The sequence below is a fragment of the Aedes aegypti genome, chromosome 3 (assembly GCF_002204515.2).
Source record: "Aedes aegypti strain LVP_AGWG chromosome 3, AaegL5.0 Primary Assembly, whole genome shotgun sequence".
Lineage (NCBI taxonomy): Eukaryota > Metazoa > Arthropoda > Insecta > Diptera > Culicidae > Aedes > Aedes aegypti.
This window is the reverse complement of record NC_035109.1, coordinates 113,052,056-113,076,968: the sequence shown is the minus strand read 5'-3', so window position 1 is coordinate 113,076,968 and position 24,913 is coordinate 113,052,056. Positions and strand designations below refer to the sequence as shown.

The window sequence follows — 24,913 nt, the reverse complement described above, 5'->3', positions numbered from 1 at the left end:
AAATTTTGATATGCTATGAAGAAATACACCATTTGAACCCTAATGGATTCAGATAAGCATCTAATCATAAGATCACTAGACATCCAGAAATTTAGAGGAAAAAACCTTACAAGGGAGACATCAAATATGTCGATGGAATTTTTTAAGGATTTCACTTTAAACCACCAGATTTTTACCAACAATCCATCTCTGGAAAAAATCTTATATTTATGCAAAAAACTCGCAATGCAAAATAATCTTTTATATAAATGAGAATCCTCTCAAACGTCGTGAAAAAAAACGATGGCACGCACCTTCTATTCGGAAGCCCTCATCGCACTTTTGGTATCATTTTCATAGTAGATAAGAGACATTTGGCCGGATCCGTCTGGACTCATAGCATGAAATCTCTTAAAGGATGTTTTCAAAGACAGCTCCAAAGATTTGTCAAAGAGCTGTTCAATGATTTTCTTCATGAGTTTAACTATGGAATCAATCAGAAACTTTATGAAACATTTTTTTTACAATCCACTGGAAAGTTCTCCACAAATTCCACCAGCGCAACCGTATAAATGATACGGCAACCAGGAAGAGAACCCCATAAAAGCGACAACCGATCGCAAAGCTTTGAGCGTGATACGAGAAACGGTACACCTTTATATCTCTGTAGAAGGCCAAGTCCAATGGCCGAAACGTTGGATTGTGAAAAAACGTAGCGTTTTGATTCATCCGTAAGACTGAAAAGCCGTTAATTTTAGAAGTAAAATATGGGTTTAAAATAATCCACATGCTCTTTCTACACTGATGATCATCAATATATATTTTTTTTGAATATATTTTACAAACTTGTAGAGCACGCACCTCCCATTAAGCATCTTTTCCTGGTAGGTTTGTTTTAGTTAGAGTGGAAATGATTTTCGTCGTTCATTTTACAATTAGTTCACTCTTTTGACATGATCATAATTTCCAATTTATAAACCAAAATTTAATATTACATGGCCAACACTAACTTCTTTGCTACCGCAATATCGGACTCCCTTCAATCGCTGACTGTCAGTTTTTTTATTATTTTGAATTTAAAACAACATACATTACCTACACTCACGATACAATAATGCGGACTAGATCGCCGCTGGCCACCGCCAATCTTTGCTTCGGTTTTATCTAATAGTGATCTAAGCAATGGTTCGACATCGCACAAAAAATTTCGATTCTCGATTATCTTGAGCGCTGCGTTTCGATTGTGGATCGCTGCTGCTTTTAATTTCTTTCCTTGTACGACCTAGCGCTATTATGGACTATATCTACATCTTTAAAATCGGACAAAAACATACGAACAGTTAAAAGAGGTGTAAGAAATATTAAGTCTTATAATTGGCTGTTGGTTCCTGGGTTCTCGTCTCGGCCGACGCGCCGAGGCACGAGACTTGGCTTCACTACAGTAACAGTATCTAGCTCTTATAAACAATATAAAAAAAAAACATTAATCGTACAATTTATACAAAACACATTCCGAATTGGTTTCGTTTTTTTTGTTTCGCTCAGCGGCTGCGGTGCCAATCAGGGTAGAACATAAAAACAATCGTAGAACTAGATGCAGCTTGTGCAGATTTTATGCTCGAGATTATCTCCCACTACACGACGGACTCACAGGATAGGCAAGTCCACGGTTGAACCTTTTTCCTCGAGCCCTACAATGGTAAAAGCTAACATGGCTTATAAATCACAAATGTCGTGTCCGACTACGGTTGGTGGTCGCAAAAGCTTCGCGAACCAGTCTAAGGTCGCACTCGAAGGGAAACGGTTCAACCGAACCTGGCGATCTGGCTGGCGATCTGGACAGAATCGGCTTCGATAGCCATCTTTGTGTATCGCTGTTTGTAAGTTGGTGTGTTTCTAATCTGTGCGCACGGTGCTCCTCAGATCGTTATTTTCTGAAAAAAACATCTCATCCAAATCTTTGTTTAACAGTCATTTTCTAAAGCTAAGTTGCATGTAAGGAAGAAAAAAGTCCCAATGCCCGCTTTGATATTACACCCTTTCGATGGTATAAGTCCACAAGTTCAAATAAAATCAAAGACATTTGAACAGTTTTTCATTTACCGTGATTATCAGAAGGATTACAGCATCGGAATTTGGCTCAAAGTTGATTTGTTTAGTTATTTGTAACTTCTCGGTGAAGTTTTAGATATGAAGACCAATCAAATTTTGAGTTACGTCCTTTTTACGGCGCAACAATCGAAACCATAGTTTTTATAACTTAGATAATGAGGCATTCTAATACCGTCAGGTTGTTAATGACAAATCGGAATTATATGTTATATTTTTTCGCAATTAACTGATTTTTCATAGGCTGTGGAATGCATCGCTTTTGTTCGAATTTGACGTTTGCGCACTACCGCCACCTAGTTTTCGATTATTATCATGTTCGCGAGACTATGTTTCATATTGATAATTGGGTCCTAAAATGTTTAATGAATTCTTGTTTTTATTTAATAATACGAAAGAGCATGTTATTGCAACTACTTTAGCAAGTTTTCCAGCTCAAATAACGGCTATAACATTTTTAAACTTCAATTTTAAAAATGGTTTGGAATATGAACCTTGACACTTGTGATCTTGTTTGACATTCACTTTTTCGACAAAAATGCCACAGGGAAACTATATGCCAACACTGGGGTTGTTCCTATCTGACATTTCGGAAGGGACACGGAAAACAAAATATACCCAACATTTGAGTTTAAACCAAAAGGTGTGACAAAATCATAAAAAAATGTTTTTTGTACTTAAACCAATGAAAATCAATTAAAAATTGAGTAAACATGTGTTTCTGCCCTAAACTTAAGCGTTTGGTACTAAAATTAAGACAGGGCTTTAGGACCCTATTGCTCTAGTTGCTAAACCTGTAAATTTTGAAACACTTCAATACAAAGAAGAGTGTTTGGAGTAGGAATCAGAACGGTAATTAGGTTGTTGTGCTCGTCAAAGCTACACTAAATTGAAAAGATGTAAATAGCAAAATAAGGCCTCTAAAACGTGCACTTAAATGACATCATATATACTGCTTCGCGACTAAAAATGGATGAACCAACGTGCGAAGTTCGATTTTTGACTAACTTCGTCGTGTCGCGAGTCACTTCGCTATAGTGCGCATCTATGCCCGTCACCGTGTGCATTATGCGCACTATTGAGAATCGAGTTGCGACGCGGCGAAGTTGGTCAAAAATCAAACTTCGCACGTTGGTTAACCCATTTTCTAACGCGAAGCAGTATACGATATGTCAATTGGGATGCACCGAATCTATTATATGCATCATTTATCTATTTCAATTCAATGCTATTGATGGTTACGCTGTAATTTAAAATTATGTCGATGTTCTCATTCAAAACTTTGTCCAGAGATTACAAAGAACTAAAAAATGTTTAATGATATGCAGTCAACTCTCTATAACTCGATTTTCAAGGGACCATCGAGTTAGGGAGCTATCGAGATACAGAAGACATAACCAGTGCAACTGCGATCCAAGGTACCATCGAATAACCCATGAAAACCACAGTTAGTTCTCTAACTCGATATAGATATACGAAATATCGAGTAAGGAGAGTTGACTGTATTTTCTCTGATGAAACTTCGTTTCAACATTTGATTTCCTTTGAATTTGTGGACTCAAACCATGAAAATGGCGTAACTTCAAAACCGGCCCTACGATTTTTTTGTTTAATTCAAATTTGTTTTGTGTTAATTCAACCAGACATTCAGCTTAACCATGGGCACAGAATTGATGTAAATTTTTTTTCTTATTAATACCGATCTCGGGAGCACCGTGGTGCGGAGTGGTACATGTAACGTAACGTGTGTGTCCCTGTGTATTCTAATTGTGATCCGTTTTTGCTATAGGAATGTTCCCTCCGTACAACTAATTGCTATTTCTCTACTTCTAACGCTGTCATTCCGCACAGTCGTCTAGTCGATTTTGCATGAGTTCGATTGCGAGAGCGCGAATAACAAATTGTTTCCGATAATTGCATGAAATAATTGATATTCGCCCGGTGATAATCGGATTGTTGGTTGCGGTTACCAGTTTGTCCTATCCTTCTTGGTTGTTGTTCTTCTTGTTGGTACTTGGATGCGTCCTTTGGGTTCAGTTCGTTCCGGTGAGCCGGGGTCAAACAACCTGCACGGTGGCAAACGCGCTGAATGTCACCTTCTTCGGGAACTCGGTGCTGTTGGAGCCACGCGTCTTGATGACGGGCTTGAGCGGTGGCCGGGGTTTCGCTGTGAGAAGGCCGGCCGAGGTTGCCAGGTCTCGAAGCTTCTGCGAGATGCCGGTGCCGGTGGACTTGTTCGGCGGTGCTATCACCTGGGGCAAGGCGGTCGGTGTGATGTACCTGTTGAGAGATAGAAGTGGACAAAATTGTTAGTTTGGAATAATGAACTTATTTTTATATTATTAGTCAAATTGAAGGTTGAAACGTGTCAATACTATGAATAGAGCCAAGATTTGCAAGGTGTTGATGCCAGTAAAAGGAAAACGTCGTTCTGATTGCTTTCATAGTTGAACATCTTCCGTTTTTTTTGTTATCAGGTCAAAATTAAAAAAATAAAAATCCACGAGAACCGGGGATGATCACGGGTCAAAAACGCATATGTCCATGTTGATTGTAGAATAACTCTTGCAATTTGGCTTGAAATATTCTTTTCAGTGTGGGTAGGGCAAGTGTACCATTAGTGGTGCACCTAAGGGAAAACTGCTAAAACACGGTGTTAAGATCATGAAATATATGATTTTAACGTATCATTCGATAGATCTCAAATCCTTCTATCATTCAAATGTATAAAAATCACGATTCATTTGAAATTTCCCTGCAAAAAGCCTTGCACCAATAATAGGAACACTGTTCCTTTAGTGGAGGTATATTTTAAGGATGGTTCCTTTAGTGGCGCAAACCATTGATTTCTTATGGGACCCTCCACTATGGGTACTGATGCACCACTATAGGTGCAAAGGAGCAAAAAAATTAAGCAAAATAATTGTTTTAAATAGTTTTACGGTTAAATTTCATGAATATTATTCGATTACTTGTATCATTTTCGCATCGTACATAATACAAAAATATCACATAATCATTTATTAGCGCGAAACATGCCAAAACACACTACCTCCACTATTGGAGCTACCTCCACTAAGGGAGCGTTTGCCCTATACATTCATCGGTCACGGATTTGCAAATGTTGAAAAAATACCGAAATTTGTTTATATTTCATTAATATATAAATACATGAAAATTGATCCATTCTCACCCCATCGAGGGGGTGACAATGAATTGAAGAAATTGGAGTTGGTTTAAAATCTTCTAAAATAGTGTCAACCCTTCTAAAAGTTTTATTTTGTTTGGCACTCTCAAATGAGTAATTAAAAAAAAACGTTATTTTTAAGCTTTTTTCGATGGTTTTTTTTAAGTTATCTACTTGTCCCAGAGATCTTATTTTTGATGGTAGCTTTTGGCATCTTGATGGAATACACCATCAAAATTGTACAGCAATGTTTCAAATATATGTTGAGATTTTTCAAATTACGTTTTGAAACATTCTTACTCAACTGGCCCATTGTCACACTCATCGATTATGCATGCATGATGGATTTAAAATTAAGTAAGTAATACTTTCAGAAATCCCTATAGTAAATTGAAAAAAATCGTGCCCAATAAATTGAAGATCAGTCTGATGATGGGACTAGAAAATGTGTTTTCTCGTGATATAATTCGGTAAGACAATTAATTTAAGTTGTTCTAACGGGATCCCATACTGTGGATAAAATGCACTAAAGCCGTTTTTCCATACAAAATGGTCAACTACAAATATCTCCGACGTTTCCCAAACAATTTTTGTGTAATGAACTACAAATTATCTCAATTTTGGATAACTATTGAAAAAGTTGCGTGAAAACTATCTATTAATGTTAAAGTTGGGTTGAATTTTGACAAAAAAAGGGTCTTAAAAAAGTCTTCTTCAAGAGATAAGTAACAAATTCGATGGAAACATCAAGATGATTTGATGTATAGTTTTCTTGCTGGATCGCTATTTGTCTTAATGCATTTTTATTGTCAAAATTCTATCATTCTGTTTTTTAATCAATAGTTTTTACAAACATTTCTCAATATAAAAAATCTGGTAATTTGTTGTTTGTCACATACAAAATTAAACGAATCGATTGATTAGGGATTGGTGGTCTAATGGTTATCGCATTTGCATTACATGCGATACTGGAGGAGCAACCACGGGTGGCCAATCAAGCTCAAGCTCAAAAAACGATACGGATCAGTTGAGACATTTGTTGGATTTGGATTTCTGACTTATATTTGAAGTTTAAAACACAGTCAACTGTTCTTTACTCGATATTCCGTACAGGCCCGGATTTGGGGGGGTACCGAGGGGGCAAATGCCCGGGACCCCCGATTAAGGGGGCCCCCAAGGAACAAAAAATTAAGAACAAAAACATTTCGAAATACCTTTCAATATTTTCTCTTTGAACATGTAACTAAAACGTTTTAGTCAACTTTCCAATATTAAAATAAATTGTTTTTCTTCGCCTAATATCTGAATCTCACAGTATGATTTGATTAATAAATATAGTACAAAACAATATAAATGTTAAGCCAAAATCTTCAAAATTCTTCTGTAATTAGTTTAAATAAATATTAGAATATAAAACGGACTCAACGTTTTTGCATGATCCTAAAAAATTACTTGCAGTGTAAGAGAAATTCTTTTGTGACTCAGTAGTCAGTGTTTTTTAATATCTATTCTATTTTGTATGCCATAGTTGATGAAGTTTTCTTTGAATTTAGTATAAGCTTAGCTTTGCTTCAGTAATGGCTTAGCTTTGAATATAATTCATAGAATATACATACGATGTTCATACAAAATATTAAAGTTTAGGGAACTGTATAACAGCTTCTAACGAATCGACTGACCTAAATTTTGAATTACATCTCATAAATAACTTGAAATTTGATTGATGGGAAATTGATCAAATTCTATTCAAGAGTTTGGAAGCTATTAAAACAAAAACTATTCTGAAAAAAAAGCCATACAATTTTAATTGGAATGTTTTTGATTTGATTTGATGTTTAGAAGCAGGCATGCTTTTGCAATTTTTTCACTTGGATGAAAAGCAAAACTTGGTAGAAGATTATACTTATCGTAAATTGATTGTTTCCAAAATATCTGAGTATCAAAATGTGGAGTTTTATTTGGCAAAATGTTTAAAAATTTAAAAACTTAGACGTTTATTGACGGTTTATTCACAGTTCTAATTTGAATTTATTTCCAACATGCAGTTCAAATTTCAGCTCAATCGGTTTGCTACAAGCAGAGGTCTCCAAACTTGACCATTTTGTATGAAAATCAGCCTGTAGTACACAATTTATTCTTGCCAGTACTGTAAATATCTTTTTTTCCAACCGGAGCCAAACTTGTTTTGCTATTCCGTCTATTCGAAGCTCATTCGCGTTTATAGCTTTACGGAGCCGAAATTCATTTTTAGTGTATACAACTCTATGACTTTTACAGAATAAAATTAATATGGGATGGAGCCACGGTACTCGTGGCAACTCGAGGTTAGTGGTCACAATTTTTGTAGGAATAATATGGTAGGGATTGGGATCAGGGTTGCTCATCCGAGAGGTATATCGTGGTAGCTCGATTTTCGTTTAATGGCGTTGGTAACGGAGACAAATTGGAAACTTGTAGTAAATTGAATCAAAAAGAGCTTTAGACCATAACGGTTTTGTAGATTTTTAGCAATTTTTTACTCTATGCAAATTATATAGAAGCCGAAAAACAAGCCAGTCTTCTACGAATAGAAATATTGAACGGAAAAATCACCTATAAACTCTATTGGAAAACTTGAAAACAGTTGAATTTAGCTGACAATGAATATAACTCACAACCCACTTTTCATTTGGGCCCCTCATATTTTTGGACCGACCATCTCGTTCAAAACTCAAATTCAATACGTTGGTTTGTGGAATTCCAAAACGTGCTGAATTTTGTATAAAAGGGCCTCCTTTATGAGATCTGACCCGGGCCCTCCGAAGGGCAAATCCGGCACTGATTCCGTATCTCGATATCGAGTAAGTAACCGTTCAGGGGGGGTTGGGGGGTTAGTCTACGATTTTGTGACGAACTATGTTTAAGGTTTAGTCTCTCGATGGTTCCTTGGATCTCAGTTTCATAGTTCGTCTTCTGTAAGTCGATACCTTTCTATCTCAATAGTCCTTTTAATATCGAGTTATGGAGAGTTGGCTGCACGAACATTTGGGTTTTTTGAGGGGTGTTGAGATTCTTTTTTTTTTCAGATTCGTCGCTCAAAATTGACTCCAAAATAAAAATTGCAATAAATCTTGATTATCGGAAGTATTTATTAGTATTTTATATTTAATTTGTTTACTGGCATATCAGTCCCTACTATGAGCAAAAAGTAGTAGGGCAAATGCAAGAGAAAACTAGATGGATAGGTACCGTAAGGGAACGGCGAGAGAAAATGGATTAGATGTTGAAGAGGACATATCATATGAAACAGTATCATTTGAAACGTCTTTCCTTGTGGCCAACGTTCCCTATGGGAACGGCTTGGCGTGTTGTTCGAATAACGCCGAATAAAGCCGTTCTCTTACGGTACCTATTCTGCCGTGAATCGCAAGTCAGTCCCATCTGTAAAAAGTAGGCACTGAGAAAATGGGCTTTGAAGTTTCCAAACTCGTTTTTTTTAAGACAATTTACACCGTCTTCAGCCAAAGGCTGCACAGACTGAACAATCACGAACATTAGGCAACGGACAACACATAACACCCAGTGGCCCAGTGATGAATTTTTCGTTTGACGAAAAGTTTACACCGACTGGAGCGGGAATCGAACTCACGCTTCGAGGCACAATACGTCTAAACGACTGACGCCGCTAACCGCAAGGCCACGAAGCCCACAGTTTTCTGTACGAATATTCAAAAAAATCCAGAGGATCGGAACATGCTCAAATCTTAATGAAACTTTCACAATTGGGTCCTAAAGGCCTGTCCCGATTTCAATGCCAAACGCTTAAGTTTAGGCTAAAAACACATGTTTACAAAATTTTTTAATGTTTTTCTTTTGATTAGGTTTAAAAAACATTTTTTTAGATTTTGTCACATTCCTTGGCTTAAACTCAAATTTTGGGTGTATTTTGCTTTCCGTGCCCCTTCCAAAATGTCAGATAGGAACAACCCTGGTGTTAAAACTAAAAGCCCTGTGGTGTTTTTATCGATTAAGCGAACGTCAAACATGATCAAAAGTGTCAAGGTTCATTCATGGACCAAATTTTCAAATTAAAATTTAAATATGATGTAGCCGTTATTTGAGCGGGAAAAATTGCTAAAATAGTTACAGTAACATGCTCTTTCGTGTCATTAAATAAAAACAAGATTTAATTAAACATTTTAGGACCCAATTTCCTTTTCACTGCGATATATTTCAGAGAAAAATATAAAGGTGACCAAAACACGGTTCATTTTTGTGTTACACGGTGCGGAAATCTGTCGTGAGACTGATATTCGGTTAGTTTTTATTATGGGCCAATTTGAATTGACATTTTTTCCTACTTTTTCCGAACAAATCTCATTATCTCATTAGGGCAGCTAAAAGAGCATGGGGAGATATGTTGAAAACTGAACTCAATTCAATTTTGACGAAAATGCAGATGGGACTGACTTGCGATTCACGGCAGTATTACTTGAGCAAAAACAGACTAATATGCCGGTAAACAAATTAAATATAATTATCATGGTCGATACCTTTCTATGTTAGTGATTTTTATTGATTTCTCGCGATTTACCATTAATTCTACCAAAACGAAGTACATGGTTGCAGGTAGAGATAGAGTCAGGCATGGTGGTGTAGGTGCTGAGGTAATGTTTGATGGGGATGTGTTTGAAGTTGTTTACCTTGGAACACTTGTGACATGTGACAACCAAGTTTCCCGCGAAGTGAAAAGACGGTTGTGGCTGCGAATAGGGCCTTTTACGGACTACGTAATAGACTGGGAGACGGTTATATGAAAAATTTAGATTTTCGCTCCAGTCCACTTTTTGGATTGCATTTAGGTCCCATAACAACTGTGCAAAATTTCAGCTCGATCGGAGAAACTATATTTACGCGCAGGCCGTTCCAAGTTTGTATGGTATTTACTATGGGAAACTTACTTTTGCAAAGAAAAATCGTCAGAGGTCGCCCATTGTCCTCTATAAAATTTCTGAACACAGATCATGAAAGGTATTTCTACGATGAACAATATTGCCGAAGACCGCAAAGCAATCCGATGCTTGTGCAAAAAGTTATTAAGCATAGACTATTCGGAACTTTTGCCCGATTTTGTTATTATTGTTATTCCTTTACATATTAATCAACGTCGCCTTGTCGACAGGTTTTCATTGAATAACTTTTTTCACAAGTGTCGGCTTGTTTTCGGTCTTCGGCAATATTGTTCATCGTAAAAATACCTATCGTCTGTATTCAGAATTTCTATAGAGGACAATGACGATTTTTCTTTGCAAAAGTAAGTTTACCCATAGTAAATCCCATACAAACTTTGAACGGATGGCGCGTAAATATAGTTTCCCCGATCGAGCTGAAATTTTGCACAGTTATTATGGGACCTAAATACAATCCAAAAAGTGGACTGGAGCGAGAATCTAAATTTTGTCCCACACTACTACGTAACCAGCTTAGGTCCCGCAGCTTGCAAACGGAAACAAAATTCGCCCTGTATAAAACATTGATTCTTCCGGTGGCTCTCTACGGGCGGCACGAAGCGTGGACGTTGAAAGAGTCAGACCGGAAAGCTCTCGGTATTATCGAGCGTAAAGTGCTGCGGACAATACTCGGTGGGAAACTCGAAAATGGTGTGTGGCTCAAACGCATGAATCACGAGTTGTATCAAGTGTACAAATATGCGAATATTATCAAGTGTGTAAAATACGACATATTCAGTGGTCTGGTCGCTTAGTGTGAATGTCGGAAGAAAGAATTGCGAAAATAATATTCAGCAGGGATCCAGGTAGAGGACGGCGGCTTCGGGGAAGACCACAAATACGCTGGCTGTACGTTGTGGAAGAGGACCGGCGACCCTGAAGGTTCGGGGCAACTGGAGAAGTTTCGCCAAAGACCGACGAAGATGGAGCTTTACAATACGCCCGGCAATGGCATGACGCTACGCTGTAGCCATCAAGATATCAAGACAGGTAAAACTTATTGAAAATTTGTAAATTGAATCTCAACACTCCTCGAAAACACAATTGGAACCCTGACCGGTATCCGAAAATTATTAAAAGTTTACGTATATCTGAATTATTTGTAAATTCTAATAATATTTTAAGTATTTTCAAATTAAAGCACGTGTTTAAATACCAACTTTTAAATTTATTTTGAATTACTTTTTTTTTCTCTTAATTCACTAGAGTTCAAGAAATAGCTGATTGTCGTTTAAAAAATTCAATACTTTAATCTCTAATTTGAAAAAGTGTCTCGCTTCGTTATAGAAATTAATTTTGATACATTAATTTACAAACTTTCTGATTTTCCTATATTTTATTAAAGTTATGGATTGAAGAAAATATTGGCCTTACTGTTCATTTCCAAACAATTTTAGAAAATACCAAACTACAACAATCAGCAACAACTATTCATAATGAAATCGAGGTTCACCAAATCTTTTTAGGCCGTTTAAATAATAAGTGTGCCAACATATTTTTTTTTGCACGATAATCACAGTTGGCCACAGCCCATTTTGCGTTTAAGAAATTGTTGTTGTTCATGAGATGTTTGATTTAACAATTCATATGGGAATAAAATCATGCCCTCGGACGTAGAAAACCATATTGATGAGGATATCTAGTTTTGCTCAAGAAGAATGAGCCATTGAATTACTCTCTTATAGGCCAGGAGAAGTGGATGAACTTGTCATCCATTTTCCTGTCAACTTTCACACAAAATCTACTTTTTCTCCACTATAAATTCACTCTAGGTGAACCTATGCGCATGTGCACGCAAAAAAATTGTGCGGTAAAAACTATCATTGTTAAATCAAGCGCTCGCACCGGCAATTTTCAGCAGACCAGAAATGCGCTTGATTTTACCATGTCTGTAGTCGAAATCAGATTGTTGTAAACAGCCGACGGACCTGGTGTAGTGGTTAGAACACACGCCTCTCACGCCGAGGACCTGGGGTCGAATCCCATCCCCGAGATAGTCACTAAAAAAATCAGTGACGACTTCCTTCGGAAGGGAAGTAAAGCCGTTGGTCCCGAGATGAACTAGCCCAGGGCTAAAAATCTCGTTAATAAAGATAGAAAAAAAAAATAGATGGTTGTAAATCATTTCTGTCAAATGTACCAATAATGTGATGGGCTGTACCGCAAACATGGTAAATTGGTCTGAAATTCCATGGGCGTAGTCAGCTAAAATAGTAACTCTTATTAATGTTCGAATCCTCTGAGCAGAATCTCAATAGAGAAACTTAAAAGTAGATGGAGTACCGTGTACCTTTTAATTCCGCTCCTAAATGCTTATCTTTGACAGATACGCGTATTTCGACTACCACTTGCAGTCTTCTTCAGTGTCAGTAACTCGTATCCAGTGGATACCTGGATCTGTCAAAGATAAGCATTTAGGAGCGGAATTAAAAGGTACACGGTACTCCATCTACTTTTAAGTTTCTCTTAAATAGTAAGTTTTACCATAGAATTTTTTCCCGTGTGGGTGAAGAGGACATTTTTGGCATTTGGCTTCTACTGTCAACTTGATAATTATTTTTGGTACAATCATGGCAAAATATAGGTCAAAGTTTCTGCACAACATAGCACTTATTACCAAAAAATATAATGATATATCAGGGGGCAATTCCATAATATAATGGCCTCAAGAGGGCGAAAGTCAAAAAAGTTTGGGAAACACTGCTTTAAAACGTTTGACTTTTACTGTTTTGTTTTCAAGTTGCCCATGAGAAAGAGCGAGACAGCACCAACACACGGTGTACAGTAAAAGTCAAAAGAACAAAAGAATGTATGGCACGTACAAAGGCTCATGGAGATTTAATGGTTTCAGCAGGAAAATCTTAGGTACTTATTTATTATGCTAATTGTCTTATATTTCCCATTTATCATTTTTTTTATGTTTTTTTTTTTCAAATCAACGTTTTATACCAATAGATATTGCAAGTTCGATTAATCGTTCGAAAATGCAGTTTGCCGAAAATGGATTTTTCTCGGTTTCCAAGCAAGAAACTCTACTTCGGAACAAGAACGCATTCGAGCGCATCCCACTATTAACTACGCCAAGCTTTGATTTTATAAACTAAATTTTGAAAAGAATGATCATTGAAGATTAAGTGTACTCTACTAAAGATCATATTATATAACTTGAAAATTCTCCTTCAAGTCGCTTGCGTCACCTCTAATTCCTAATATTTGAAACTTTGAGGTTTCCCTTATTATTGTGAGCACACAAATTTTTGGTTTTGAGAGCTTTTGAAAAATAATCCGCTCCCGAACATACACAAATGGGGAACCTGACAAAATCGGGTCATTTTTTTTTGTTCCTGCTTTTAAAATTTTAACGTGTTACATGGTTAGATGGACTTTCAAGAGGGAGATGGACATGGGCGTAGCCAAATTTTTTTTATTCGGGGCTCCCCCTCCCTTATATTGGTAATATCGATTTTAAACACTTAATAAAAGGCATTGCCATTGCCCTCTCTGGTTACGCCCATGCGTGCATAACATCAAAAATCATCATCAATTTTAATGTAAACGTGGTAAAACATGACGACAACAATTTTTGACAAATTTAAAATAGGCTGTCAAAATCGGGTCAAAAAGCTGACAAAATCGGGGGTAGACAAAATCGGGGGTAGACAAAATCGGAGGCTGACAAAATCGGGTCTGTACTGTATTTAAATATGATCGATACGTGTGTACTACGGAGTTCATTGTACTGTGCAAATCCATTCATAAGTAACCCACAATGTTGTCATTCTCAGCAGACAGTCTAACTGGTGCTGTCTCGCAGAAGCTCACCGATCAAGTCAAAATGCAACCTTCCCTGTTGGTGGTGGCGACCCGCCGTCCGTTGACAGTGAGGGGTAATCGAAAGGCAAATGTGTGATCAACACGTCGAACGCCTTACAGCTGGAGTGCTGCAGTTCGTTGAGAGCTACATGATCAAGTGACTCAATTCAATGCTGTGCAAGTGAATGATTGACACTTTACATAATCGACGGCGCTTTAGGCACGGTGGAAATCTAATCTTGTGCACGCAGCTCAATGCTAACTGCAGACTTTGTCCAGACGAGTAAATTGGTGCGAACCAGTTGCCTAGCATTTTGCAAAAACAACTTTCAAGTAATTGCTGGTTCGAGGTCCTACTAAAAATCATAATTACTCAAGTCGAATGACAAACTACATCCATATTAACAATTATGATTTCACTTATGGTTGTTCAAGCCAAAAAACTCCCTCCTGCTGAAGGAAACCTTTCTTCCTCTCATCAGATGAAAGCCTCATTAGCGTCACCCAAAGTAAAACTCAATTTGTGATTCCCCAGAACCAACATTTCCATTCTCGTGAGTGAACAAGCAAAAAATGAATGCAATGCAGTTGGCATTTATGTGATTTATTATCACAATTACCGAGCAATTAAACGTTCCTAAATACGACTGTATAAGTTTGTATGAATGTATGAAAGCTACTTAACCCTAAACCGATTTGTTTGCTTTTACCAAGCACCCACATTTGAGCGTGCAATAATTCCCCGGCAATGCGAGAGCAAAAACCGAAATGCGAAATTTATGGCAAATCTTAAGTCTCCTAATAGGGTCTAATGATCGTTTAATACGCGCGGCACCACGTTTGGCCAGTTAGAGGGAACGACCACGAGAGCTGGACGAAGCTTAAAACAAACCGAAGCTGTGCATTCATTCGTCACAGAGCAAAACGAGCACTTTCCTGGTGGAGACAGGTGACCTAATCCTAAAGTTCACGCTCATTATTCGAACGTGAGAAAATCTATTTATGAGTGGCTAGACTGTCGTCTACGGGTTCCTTTGGATGAATGTGGCCCATTCATATAGTAATTGAGTTGAGTTGCAATGTTTTTTCAAAGTAGAATTTGCTTCAAATAGGGTATATTTATCGTACCGATGAGTATGGTAAGACTGTTGATCAACTGGTCACCCAGTCAATTGATTTTACGGGTTTACAAATTTGGAAAATATTTTCACTCAGGTAGGGTTTCGTTCTACTTCATCGTAAGCGCTATTATTCGTCGTATCAAATTTAAAATATTCCACTACGACGGATATTTTAACTTACCTGCAACATAGATTCATTTTCCAAGTGTTATTTTGTGAAAGCTGTTATGGTTCGTACATCTGTTCACCAAAAATGTTATAAAACTACTGTATATCAATGAATATCTTCAGCTCAATTATCCACTTTGCACTTTTTCGCCGAAATCGCATGGATGAACACGATTTGAAAGAAATGCTTAGCGATTGACACCGGTCACACCACTTTATGATACAAGTTTCTTCCCGCCTGACTTACTTCGCCGGGCACTTATTTTCACTATGGAAAACCTTCGTACTTCTTCACTGAAGGATTGCATTCCAATCATACGCCCTAAAGCTTCTAAAATTCACGAATTTTTATGAAATTTTCTCAACGACCGCGTAAAATTGAGAATGTAAACAAAGTCGTACTGAGAAAAAAAAAACTTGTGCGCATCAATGTGTGCGCAATGCTCGGCGTAAAAAAATGATTCCTTTGATTGTGTTGTTTTCGCTGCACTGTGAGCAAATGTCACGATTGTTCAGTCAAAAGAAATTGAGTTTATATGTTTGAGCTGAATTTTGATAGCGAACAATGAATTTTAAAGGAAATTAGTATATTCCATCATGCTGAAGGAATGGAGGGAGATGCCCGTAGATCTATATATTCTAGTAAAACATTTTATTGTAGCGTTGATGTGTTGTGTTTTGACCACTCAATTTATCATAGTAAGCCGTAAGTTGTGAGACGAATCAGGAAACTGATTGCGACTGAAATGAAAACGATACGACGGATTGAGAATACGGCAAGATGCATTTTCTTTACATTATTTCCAAAAAGAGATCAAGATTTATCAAAATCTTATTGTACAATGCTAAATCCGTTTCGAGAAAGAAATATTTGGCATTGGTTTGTATCAGCATCATTCACTGCAATACTTGGAAAACAAAATTTGATAACCTAGGGGCGTGCGACTATAGCGCGGACGAACAGCTGGTCTGATGCACGGCAACGAGCCTTGTACCTCTCTATAGTGATCCTCGAGAGTTTCTATTTCGGCCAGACGGTGGACCTCAGAATATCGCATCCGCCAAGGGACGTTCAAAGCCATTCTCAGAAACTTGTTCTGAACCCTATGGATCTTTAGATGGTGTGATTTTACGCAGTCCTCCCAAACCGGTATGCCGTACTCGATTACGGGACGAATGATTTGTTTGTAGACAGCAAGCTTGTTTTTTCGGGACAGTGTCGACCTTCGATTTATGAGGGAATACAGTATTCACAACATCGTGCTGCATCCGTGGCCGTTTTGTCAACTTGTTGTCGAAAGATCAGCTTACTGTCCAAAGCTAAACCTAGGTAGTCGGCCTCGTTGTACCATTTCACCGCTGTGTCGTTTAGGATGATTTTTCAGTCCTCAGCCGGAACAAGTCTGAGGGATTTGGAGTGGGGGAAGAGGATGACCTGGGTCTTTGCCGCGTTAATACGGATCTTCCAGCTGGTGAGATATGCTGTTAAGACATCCAGGCCTCGTTGGATTGTTGTCGTAAGCGCTATGACCACCCTTCCGCTGTAGACGATGGAGGTGTCATCTGCGAACAGAGACAGCACGCCGCCTCCTGCGAGTGCGGACATATCAGAGGTGAACAGGTTGAATAGCAGGGGCCCGAGAATACTGCCCTGGGGAACGCCTGCTATGATGTCGTGCGCATCGGAAATTGCTCCGTATAGCGTGACCCGCAATGTCCTCACTGACAGATAGTTATGCACTATTTTCATCAGCTAGCTGGAAAGATTGTACTGGTGAAGCTTGAACACCAGGCCATCATGCCAGACGTTGTCGAATGGTTTTTCGACATCGAGCAGAGCCGGGACATCTGTTACACGGTTGATCGACTGGGTCGGAAACCAAACTGTTCCTCGAATATAATGTTGTTCTGCTCAACAGAAGCAAGGAGTCGTTAGGGCCTTGCTTAGCTGAGTGGTTAGAGTCCGCGGCAACAAAGCAAAGCCATGCTGAAGGTACCTGGGTTCGATTCCCAGTCGGTCCAGGGTCTTTTCGTTATGGAAATTTCCTTGACTTCCCTGGGCATGAAGTATCATCGTACTTGCCATGCGATATACGAATGCGAAAATGGCATCTTTGGCAAATAAAGCTCTTATTTAATAAGCTGAGAAGCAGGCTCTGTCTCAGTAAGGACGTAATACCAAGAAGAAGAAGAAGCAAGGAGTCGGCGATAAACTGCCCTTTCGAAAAGCTTCAATAACGGTAAGAGAAGGCTGAGAGGAAGGATCTTTGCCAGGTTTTCTGATGGGGACGACTTTAGCTAACTTCTAGGACGATGGGAAGTAGCTAAGCCGAAGACACTGGTTGAAGATCACGGCGAGGTGATCATAGAACTTTACCTTTAAGTGCTTGAGTTTCTGAGGTACAACATTCTTACCTTGATAATTTTGTTCATCCGATCGACAACGGATTTAAGGACAGGCAGCCCAGTTCGCTGGTACTTCCTGCGAATGGTGTTACGAAGTTGGATCAAATCTTTATTAAGTCTGTCAATTGGTACATTGTTGCTCACCTGACTGGTTGCCGGCACGTGCCGTTCTCTGTCCTGGAAGATCAACTCTTCGATGGCCTGCAGCTGCCGATTGATGTCATCAGCTGTCTCGGGTCGCACCTCGTAGTCGACGTGGGTGTCGACGCACTGCCGGAACTGGTCCCACGATGATAGTTACGCCGAGTCGTGAGATGCCGTTCGACCGATGACCCAACTTCAGCCACCACCGGATAGTGGTCCGAGCTGAGCTTCTGGTAGACGACCAGTTGGGAGATGCTTGCCATGTTGGTGATGAACAGGTCGATGATGGCATGGGCCCCGGATCTGCTCAACTGGGTGGGAACATCCGGGCCCAAGATGTTGAAGTCACCTTCCTCCAAGCCTTGCTGGAGGATGACTCCGTTTCGCTATCTTCGGGGGTCCCCAGGCTTCGTGCTTCGCATTGAGGACGCCAGCGATGATGTACCGCCCGCGTCGCTGAGTTAGCTTGGTGATGTCCTGCCGTAGGACCGTTGCCGACCCGTCGTTGTGGTTCGCGTGCGTTGGGTAGTATACAGCGATGATGGTGCACTTCTACTCCTACGGCCTCGATGAGTTTGAGCTGCAGGCTCGGCAGCAGGCGACAGTTGATGTTGTGGCGCAAAGCGCTGGCGACTCCCCCTCCTTCAGAGCCGGTCCGATCTTGCCGCACTAGTCGATGGTTGGGAATGGAGACGCTCAACTCAGGCTTAAGGTACGTCTCCGTGATGATGGTAACGTCGATGCATTTCTCTTCGAGAAAGTCGACAACTCAATAGTTTAGAATAGATAGAGGGAACAAGCGTTCCAGTTTGCGAACCTGGTGATGGCCTCACGGGCCATATTTGGAGAGGAAAGCAAATACTACCTAGTTGGTGGCGTCGATCTGTTCCAACTTGGAACGGCAGGCGCGCAGCCGTTGGAACAAGTTCCTAGTATATTCCAACATTTACTCCGTTGTGTATAGGGAGCCGTCGTCGTAGGGAGGAGTGCCGGGAGCACTGGGTTCAGGATTCCCGCATCCAGGAGGGGGTGCTCTCTGCACCGGTGGAGCAGCGGCGGCGGCCGCAAAGCTATGCTGAACAGAGGGGGGGGGGGGGGCTTCATGTGGCAATGTCTCGTACCATGACCGAGGCAGTTGCCGCACTGCGTCACGTCCTTCTATTTCGGGCGATAACGCTCCCATTCAACAATAATGTTGAAGAGCGCTCAGGCACAACGCTGTGGTGATCTGATGGGCCGCTAGTTCCGACCGCAGTTGGCATCTTCATTTCGTGCGCGTTTCGGCAAGCGCTTTTTCACGCGTTTGTAGTATAAGAGATTGAGCCATAATGAAAATGAAAAAAGCAAGCATAGGCTTTTAAAAGACACAGTCTTCCACATCATGCGACTGTTCATTGGTTGATCGACTGAACCAATCAACAGACAGCTGTCAAGGATGAACGGGAAAGCAAACGTATAAAAGGGCACCGTCTGATGCGGTCACATCAGATTATCGACGATAGTTGAAGCGGACGAACGAAAAGGAGCAGCAGTAGCAGCAGCGGAACAACAGTGGAGAAAGCTACACCGCTCCGACGATGAGCAAGCGGGTGGCACCGCCCTCTGTACGTCGGAGCGTCGAGAAACAGCAGAGCAGCAATCGGCGCTCAGTGTGTTCCTCACTGCGGCCGTCGAAAGAAGCGGATTTAATAGAAATAAAGCTGCTCTGGTCACGACACCGTTGACAGCCAGCGGGGCAGGGTTCGAGACGGAATCCGCCTTCTGCTTTCGATTGCAACCCATTGCAAATGATATGGGCCACGGTTGGTCTGCTGCTACTTGTTGCAGGGAGGCTCTATTGCTACCCCACCAGAGCCACATAACAGGATTATAACCCATTCCTACCAGCAGCAGTTAAAAATAACAGAAGTTGAAATAATTTTGTTATCATGATGGCTTTGTTCTCAAATTGTTATATTTTAAGTAACACATTTATAACAACATTTGTTATATTTTTGACATCGCATTTATAAGTTTGTTGCAAATACCATCCGAAGTCATAAACAGTTACATAGTTTGAAATATATTTGGATATTTTGTAACATCCTGGCAACACATTCTGTAATAATGTTGTTATAATTATAATAAGGTTTGTTATATTTTAGATTAATCTGGTGCAAATTTTGTTAGAATTTTTGTTATTTTAACTACTAACGGTACATGTTTTATAACAACTGATGATATAAAAAAATCAAATCAGGGGAATACATTCTGCTATCATCTTGTTTCTTCCGTCTGGTCGGGTAGCCACACCAAGGAGGTATGATAGCGCCGGGGAGCAGTCACGGGAACGCGAAATCGCGGAAAAAACGGAAAGTGCACTTCGCACAAGAAAACGAACTTCGGTGTGACCAACTTGGATTTTACAGCTGGAGATTTCTTTGCAGTGGATACAGCTGTTGTCTGCAGGTTTTCACGTGGGGGTGCTACCGGGGTATTCATAGTGGAGGGACCTTTTTGTTGGACTTGCAAGTTACGCCTTTTTCCTGAACGAAGCAAACCACCTATTCCAGGGTATAAATCTCTAGGATTAGCTTTATCGTCTGAATCATTTTGAACAAGTACAGCTGCATACGAAGTGCTTTGTTCTGTCAGAGTAGTCGGAGTTACTTCTGATGAAGTTCTAGTCGGTTGAAAATGGATTTTCAGAGCCTTTACTACATTGGTGGTTATTTTCTTCTCAAAACCATCTAGCTTGTTCATCATGGATGTAGTTAGTTTCAGCTCAAGTTCGTTAACGGTGGCGGCTAGAGTTTCAATCTGTTTGGACATGTTGTTACATTTTCTCTGAATGTCAGTCAGACATACCATTTTTTTCCTGCATCCATGGCACATATATTTTAGAGCCACATTGTCATGCATTGCTTTGGCTCCCACTGTGTTGATATCCGAGCATTTCACATGAAGGATTTGATCGCAACCACCAAAACAGTAAACACGATCATTCTCAGACTGTATCTTCTGAACGCAAGCACTGCACAAAACAGAGTTCATTGTTTCTCTTTCACTTTCGTAAACACCCGATTCCTATGCCCATAGATGGGCGAAGAATGGATGATTCTTTACTGTTTACTGTATCACAAGTGAGCAAATTTGTCTTCGCAAAATCTTTGCAATTTTCAGACTTTAGCACTGAACTACACGATTTTTCGAAAGCCGATCACGAGAACTTTACACCAGTTCATTCAAAATACGAATAAAAACGGTATACATACGATAAAACATAAAACTAATAATGAGTGCAAACACGCACGTTAGGTCCAGTTTGACGTCACTACTTTTGTTTTTATGTCATACTTAATCCAATAATCATCTTTTGAGCATGAGCATGAGCATGATTGACCGCCCGCAGAAGCTACTCCGTTATTGCAAGAACAGCTGTACTGGGAGTTTGGACATGGGGGAGGGATTCGTTTTGATAAACGATAAATATATAATTTGAAATGAATGCGCCTAACCGGAATCGCGATATTACTCGATAAACGCATTGAACGCCGAACAAGTGTTCGTCACTCGCCCCAATAGGAGCAAGCAACAAGATCAAAGGATCAAACACTTCTAACGCGTTTCGCGATCCACGACACTATTCCACCGTGCTACGCGAGCAGCGCGCAACACGATTGATCCTGTCCTCATCGCCCGCCCCCGCAGGAGCAAGCGTCAAGGTCGAAGAATCAAACAACACTAACGAATCGCGGCTTTTTTTTCACTCCTACGCGAACGACGCGCGACATGATTGATCCTGCCCCCATCGCCCGCCTGCGCAGGAGCAAGCATCAAGGTCGAAGGATCAAACAACACTCGCTTAATCCAATAATCATCTTTTCTTCACTAGGTATGGTTTATCTCCGTACATAAAAACGTTAAAAGTACGCTTATTGTTTGCATCTTGTTTCCGTTAAAAACATGTTTTGGCACATTTAAAAACTGAGGGAGAAGTGATTGAACGGAAATGATTCATAAGATCCTATGGTTACCAAGAGGATTTACGAATTATCGATTATCGAACACAAATGAAGCTGCTGATGATGAAATGGAATAGTCACGATGCGCAGCCCCCCTGACTAATATGCAACTAACGAGTCAAACGAGATGTATTTATGAAAAAAAAAAATATGCATTCAATGATCATATATGACTTTCAATGGTTTCCGAATCTGAAATGGTTGCCCGATTTCAAAACTGTCAGAATTAAAAACGACCTATGAAACAATGAGAGATTCTGTCCTCTATTGCTTTCTTTCGATTATAATAGTGCAATACTAAAGTTTTCAATACTAAAGTTGGCTAGCGTTTTATACCATTCTTCATACCGATTCTATTAATTTGTTTCGGTCAGGTCAAGAATCTTTTGCTGGAATAGAGGTAGTGTCGCACCTCAGGTAGAAGAATCGTCGGTTGAGAAGCATGCGTCGTCGTAGGTAAAAGTTTGAAAGATTTGTTGTGAGCTTTAATATTTGTGTAGGATGTTGAATTTTAAAAATAGATACCTGCTTTGAATACAGAGAGTTGCAGCTGCTGGTTGAGGTATCAGTCAGTTAGCTGCCCAGTTGAAGGAGACATCTACTGTATTGTATTTCTTTATGATTTGCAATCGGATGTGGACGGGCTAGCCTCGCTAAAATCTGCGTGGTCTTAGCGGACTAGCCTCCCAACATCTTTTTGAGTAGGAAATTTTCTCAAATTTCCAGGGCGTAACTCATCGTCGTGCTTGCTAGATTTCTTCTTCTTCTTCACATTACGTCCCCACTTGAACAGAGCCTGCTTCTCAGCTCTTGCTGATTCTCGCTCAGCAAGTTGATATTTTCGCATTCGTATATCGTGTGGTAAGTGCGATGATACTATATGCCCAGGGAAATCAAATAAATTTCCATTACGAAAAGATCCTGGACCGCGCGAGAATCGAACCCAGACACCTTCAGCATGGCTTTGCTTTGTAGCCGAGGATATTCTTAGCACTCGGCTAAGGAAGGCCCTGCAGCCAGATATGGATTTTATAAATTTGTACAAAATTCAAAAGTGCATTAAAAATATAAAAAGCCGCCACAATGATTTGACAGCTTTGTAAGGCGTTTTTACATTCCCAACCAATAAATGTACATGGAGTTCTTAGTCATGATCAGAATTCAGCCAGCAGCAAATCCAGAGAGCAGTGCAAACAGTTTGAAAAATGAAAATTATCCCCCCACACCACATCATCGTCCGATCAGAGGAGGTTAAGCGATAGGTCGTGTTGCTACCGAATCCCAGAAATTTGTTTGCATAACTTCTCTAGACTAGACGTGGTGGCATCGGTATTGGGCCAGTTCTCGAAGGGAATTATTTTCCATCAATTGGTGTCGTGGGATAGTGAGAAAAGGCCTCCGCCGGATCGTTTCGGTTGGCACAATATGGCCGAAAGCTGTAGGACACAGGTTGAATGATTGTGATTAATGGAATAGTTTGCTCAAGTGGCAATTACTGCTCTGCTGCAGTTTGTTGGCGGTGGTGTGGTGATTTGCGAACCATAAACTTGTTTCTATTGCTTTCGGCGTATGTGACCGGTGTTAGGCTTTAAGTTTATATGGTATTTTAAGAAATGACTACGTGATAAATGACGGATGTGGTCTACATATTTTCAATTTGTTTGCGCTCGGTGATAAGTAAGACTAATGGTGTCACATTCTAGGCATAAACTATCTAATTTGAAGTAGACTGAGGAGATTATAAGATAGAAACGTATGTTTCATGAGACTTTTAAACTGGAACATGTGAAATGTTCAGGTGATGAAAACTGATTTAATGAAAAATCCAAAAGACGAAGCTGTAAGTGGTTGGTGACTGCTCAGTCTAGGATGGAGGATTAATTGGTGAGCTTGAATAAACTATGAATGACTCGCAGACCTCGACAGACTTCCTATTACACCTCACTTTTTGAAATTGATCAGCGTCTAAAACTACAAAACCTGCTGATTTCCCAATATTTGAACGTACGAATCCGAACTGAGAGCAACCAAGGGACATTACGTAAATCGTTTGAAGCCTCCTATTTGCCCAGATGCCATAAAATTGTCACCGTATGCTGACCTGGTTGACTTCAATAACCCTCCTAGGTTAACACTTCGATTGGTATGCATATTTACCAAGCAGATGATGAAAAGCCCTTGAAGCAACAGAAGACGACACACAGGCTCCAGCTTGCCTCATCAGCATCATCATCGCTCTGGGTGTTCGTTTGTTTGCAAAATTACCTAATGCTAGGTCAGCGCTTGTACGCGATCTCCGCTGACCAAACATTGACGGGTTGCGAACATCGACTATTCGTTGTTTAATCTTCATGACAGGGTAGAAAAAATCCGTTTTGTAAGGTAATCAAACATTTAAAGACCTTCCCCAGAAAACCATCCACATTGCTGCGCTGCGCTGACTGGGTTAGCGAAATCCCGCACCACACCACTTGACTCTTCGGTGTGCTACACCTTCCACTCGATCGATCAGTAGTAGCGCACAGTGCACTGTGGTGGAATCGACCGTAGGCCAAAAATCGATAAACTAGTTTTTTTTTGTAATTCCTTATTTTTGTGTCATTTCAAACATTACAGTCATTTATTATATCTTGGCGTTCTGGATTTGGCAGCACCATCATCCTAATTTGGTAAAACTTAATTAGATTCTTATTATCATATTTCATTATATTATATATTTGTTACATTTCATTGTGTTTTTTTGGATTTTTTTTTATTTAGCATGAGCCTAGATACTTAACTTCATCTGACCAATTTATTGGAACCCCTCTCATCGTGACAACATGTCTACTTGAAGGTTTGAAATAAAGTGCTTTTGGTTTATGTGGGAATATTATTAGTTGAGTTTTGGAAGCATTAGGAGAAATCTTCCATTTTTGCAAGTATGAAGAAAAAATATCCAAACTTTTTTGCAATCGACTATATCTTGATGACACGCAGACTTCGTCCTTTGGC

At 39.8% G+C, this 24,913-nt stretch overlaps 1 protein-coding gene across 1 annotated transcript in view; it reads right to left on the bottom strand.

Moving 5' to 3' along the window:
• Window positions 1–3,734: 3,734 nt before the first annotated feature.
• The window catches only part of LOC110678682, a 366,897-nt gene continuing 345,718 nt past the window's right edge, over window positions 3,735–24,913 (bottom strand). Inside the window, exon 2 of the mRNA XM_021851888.1 lies at window positions 3,735–4,368. Within this exon, the coding sequence (XP_021707580.1) occupies window positions 4,146–4,368 (223 nt within the window). The 3' untranslated portion in view covers window positions 3,735–4,145. The remainder of the gene's footprint in view (window positions 4,369–24,913) is intronic.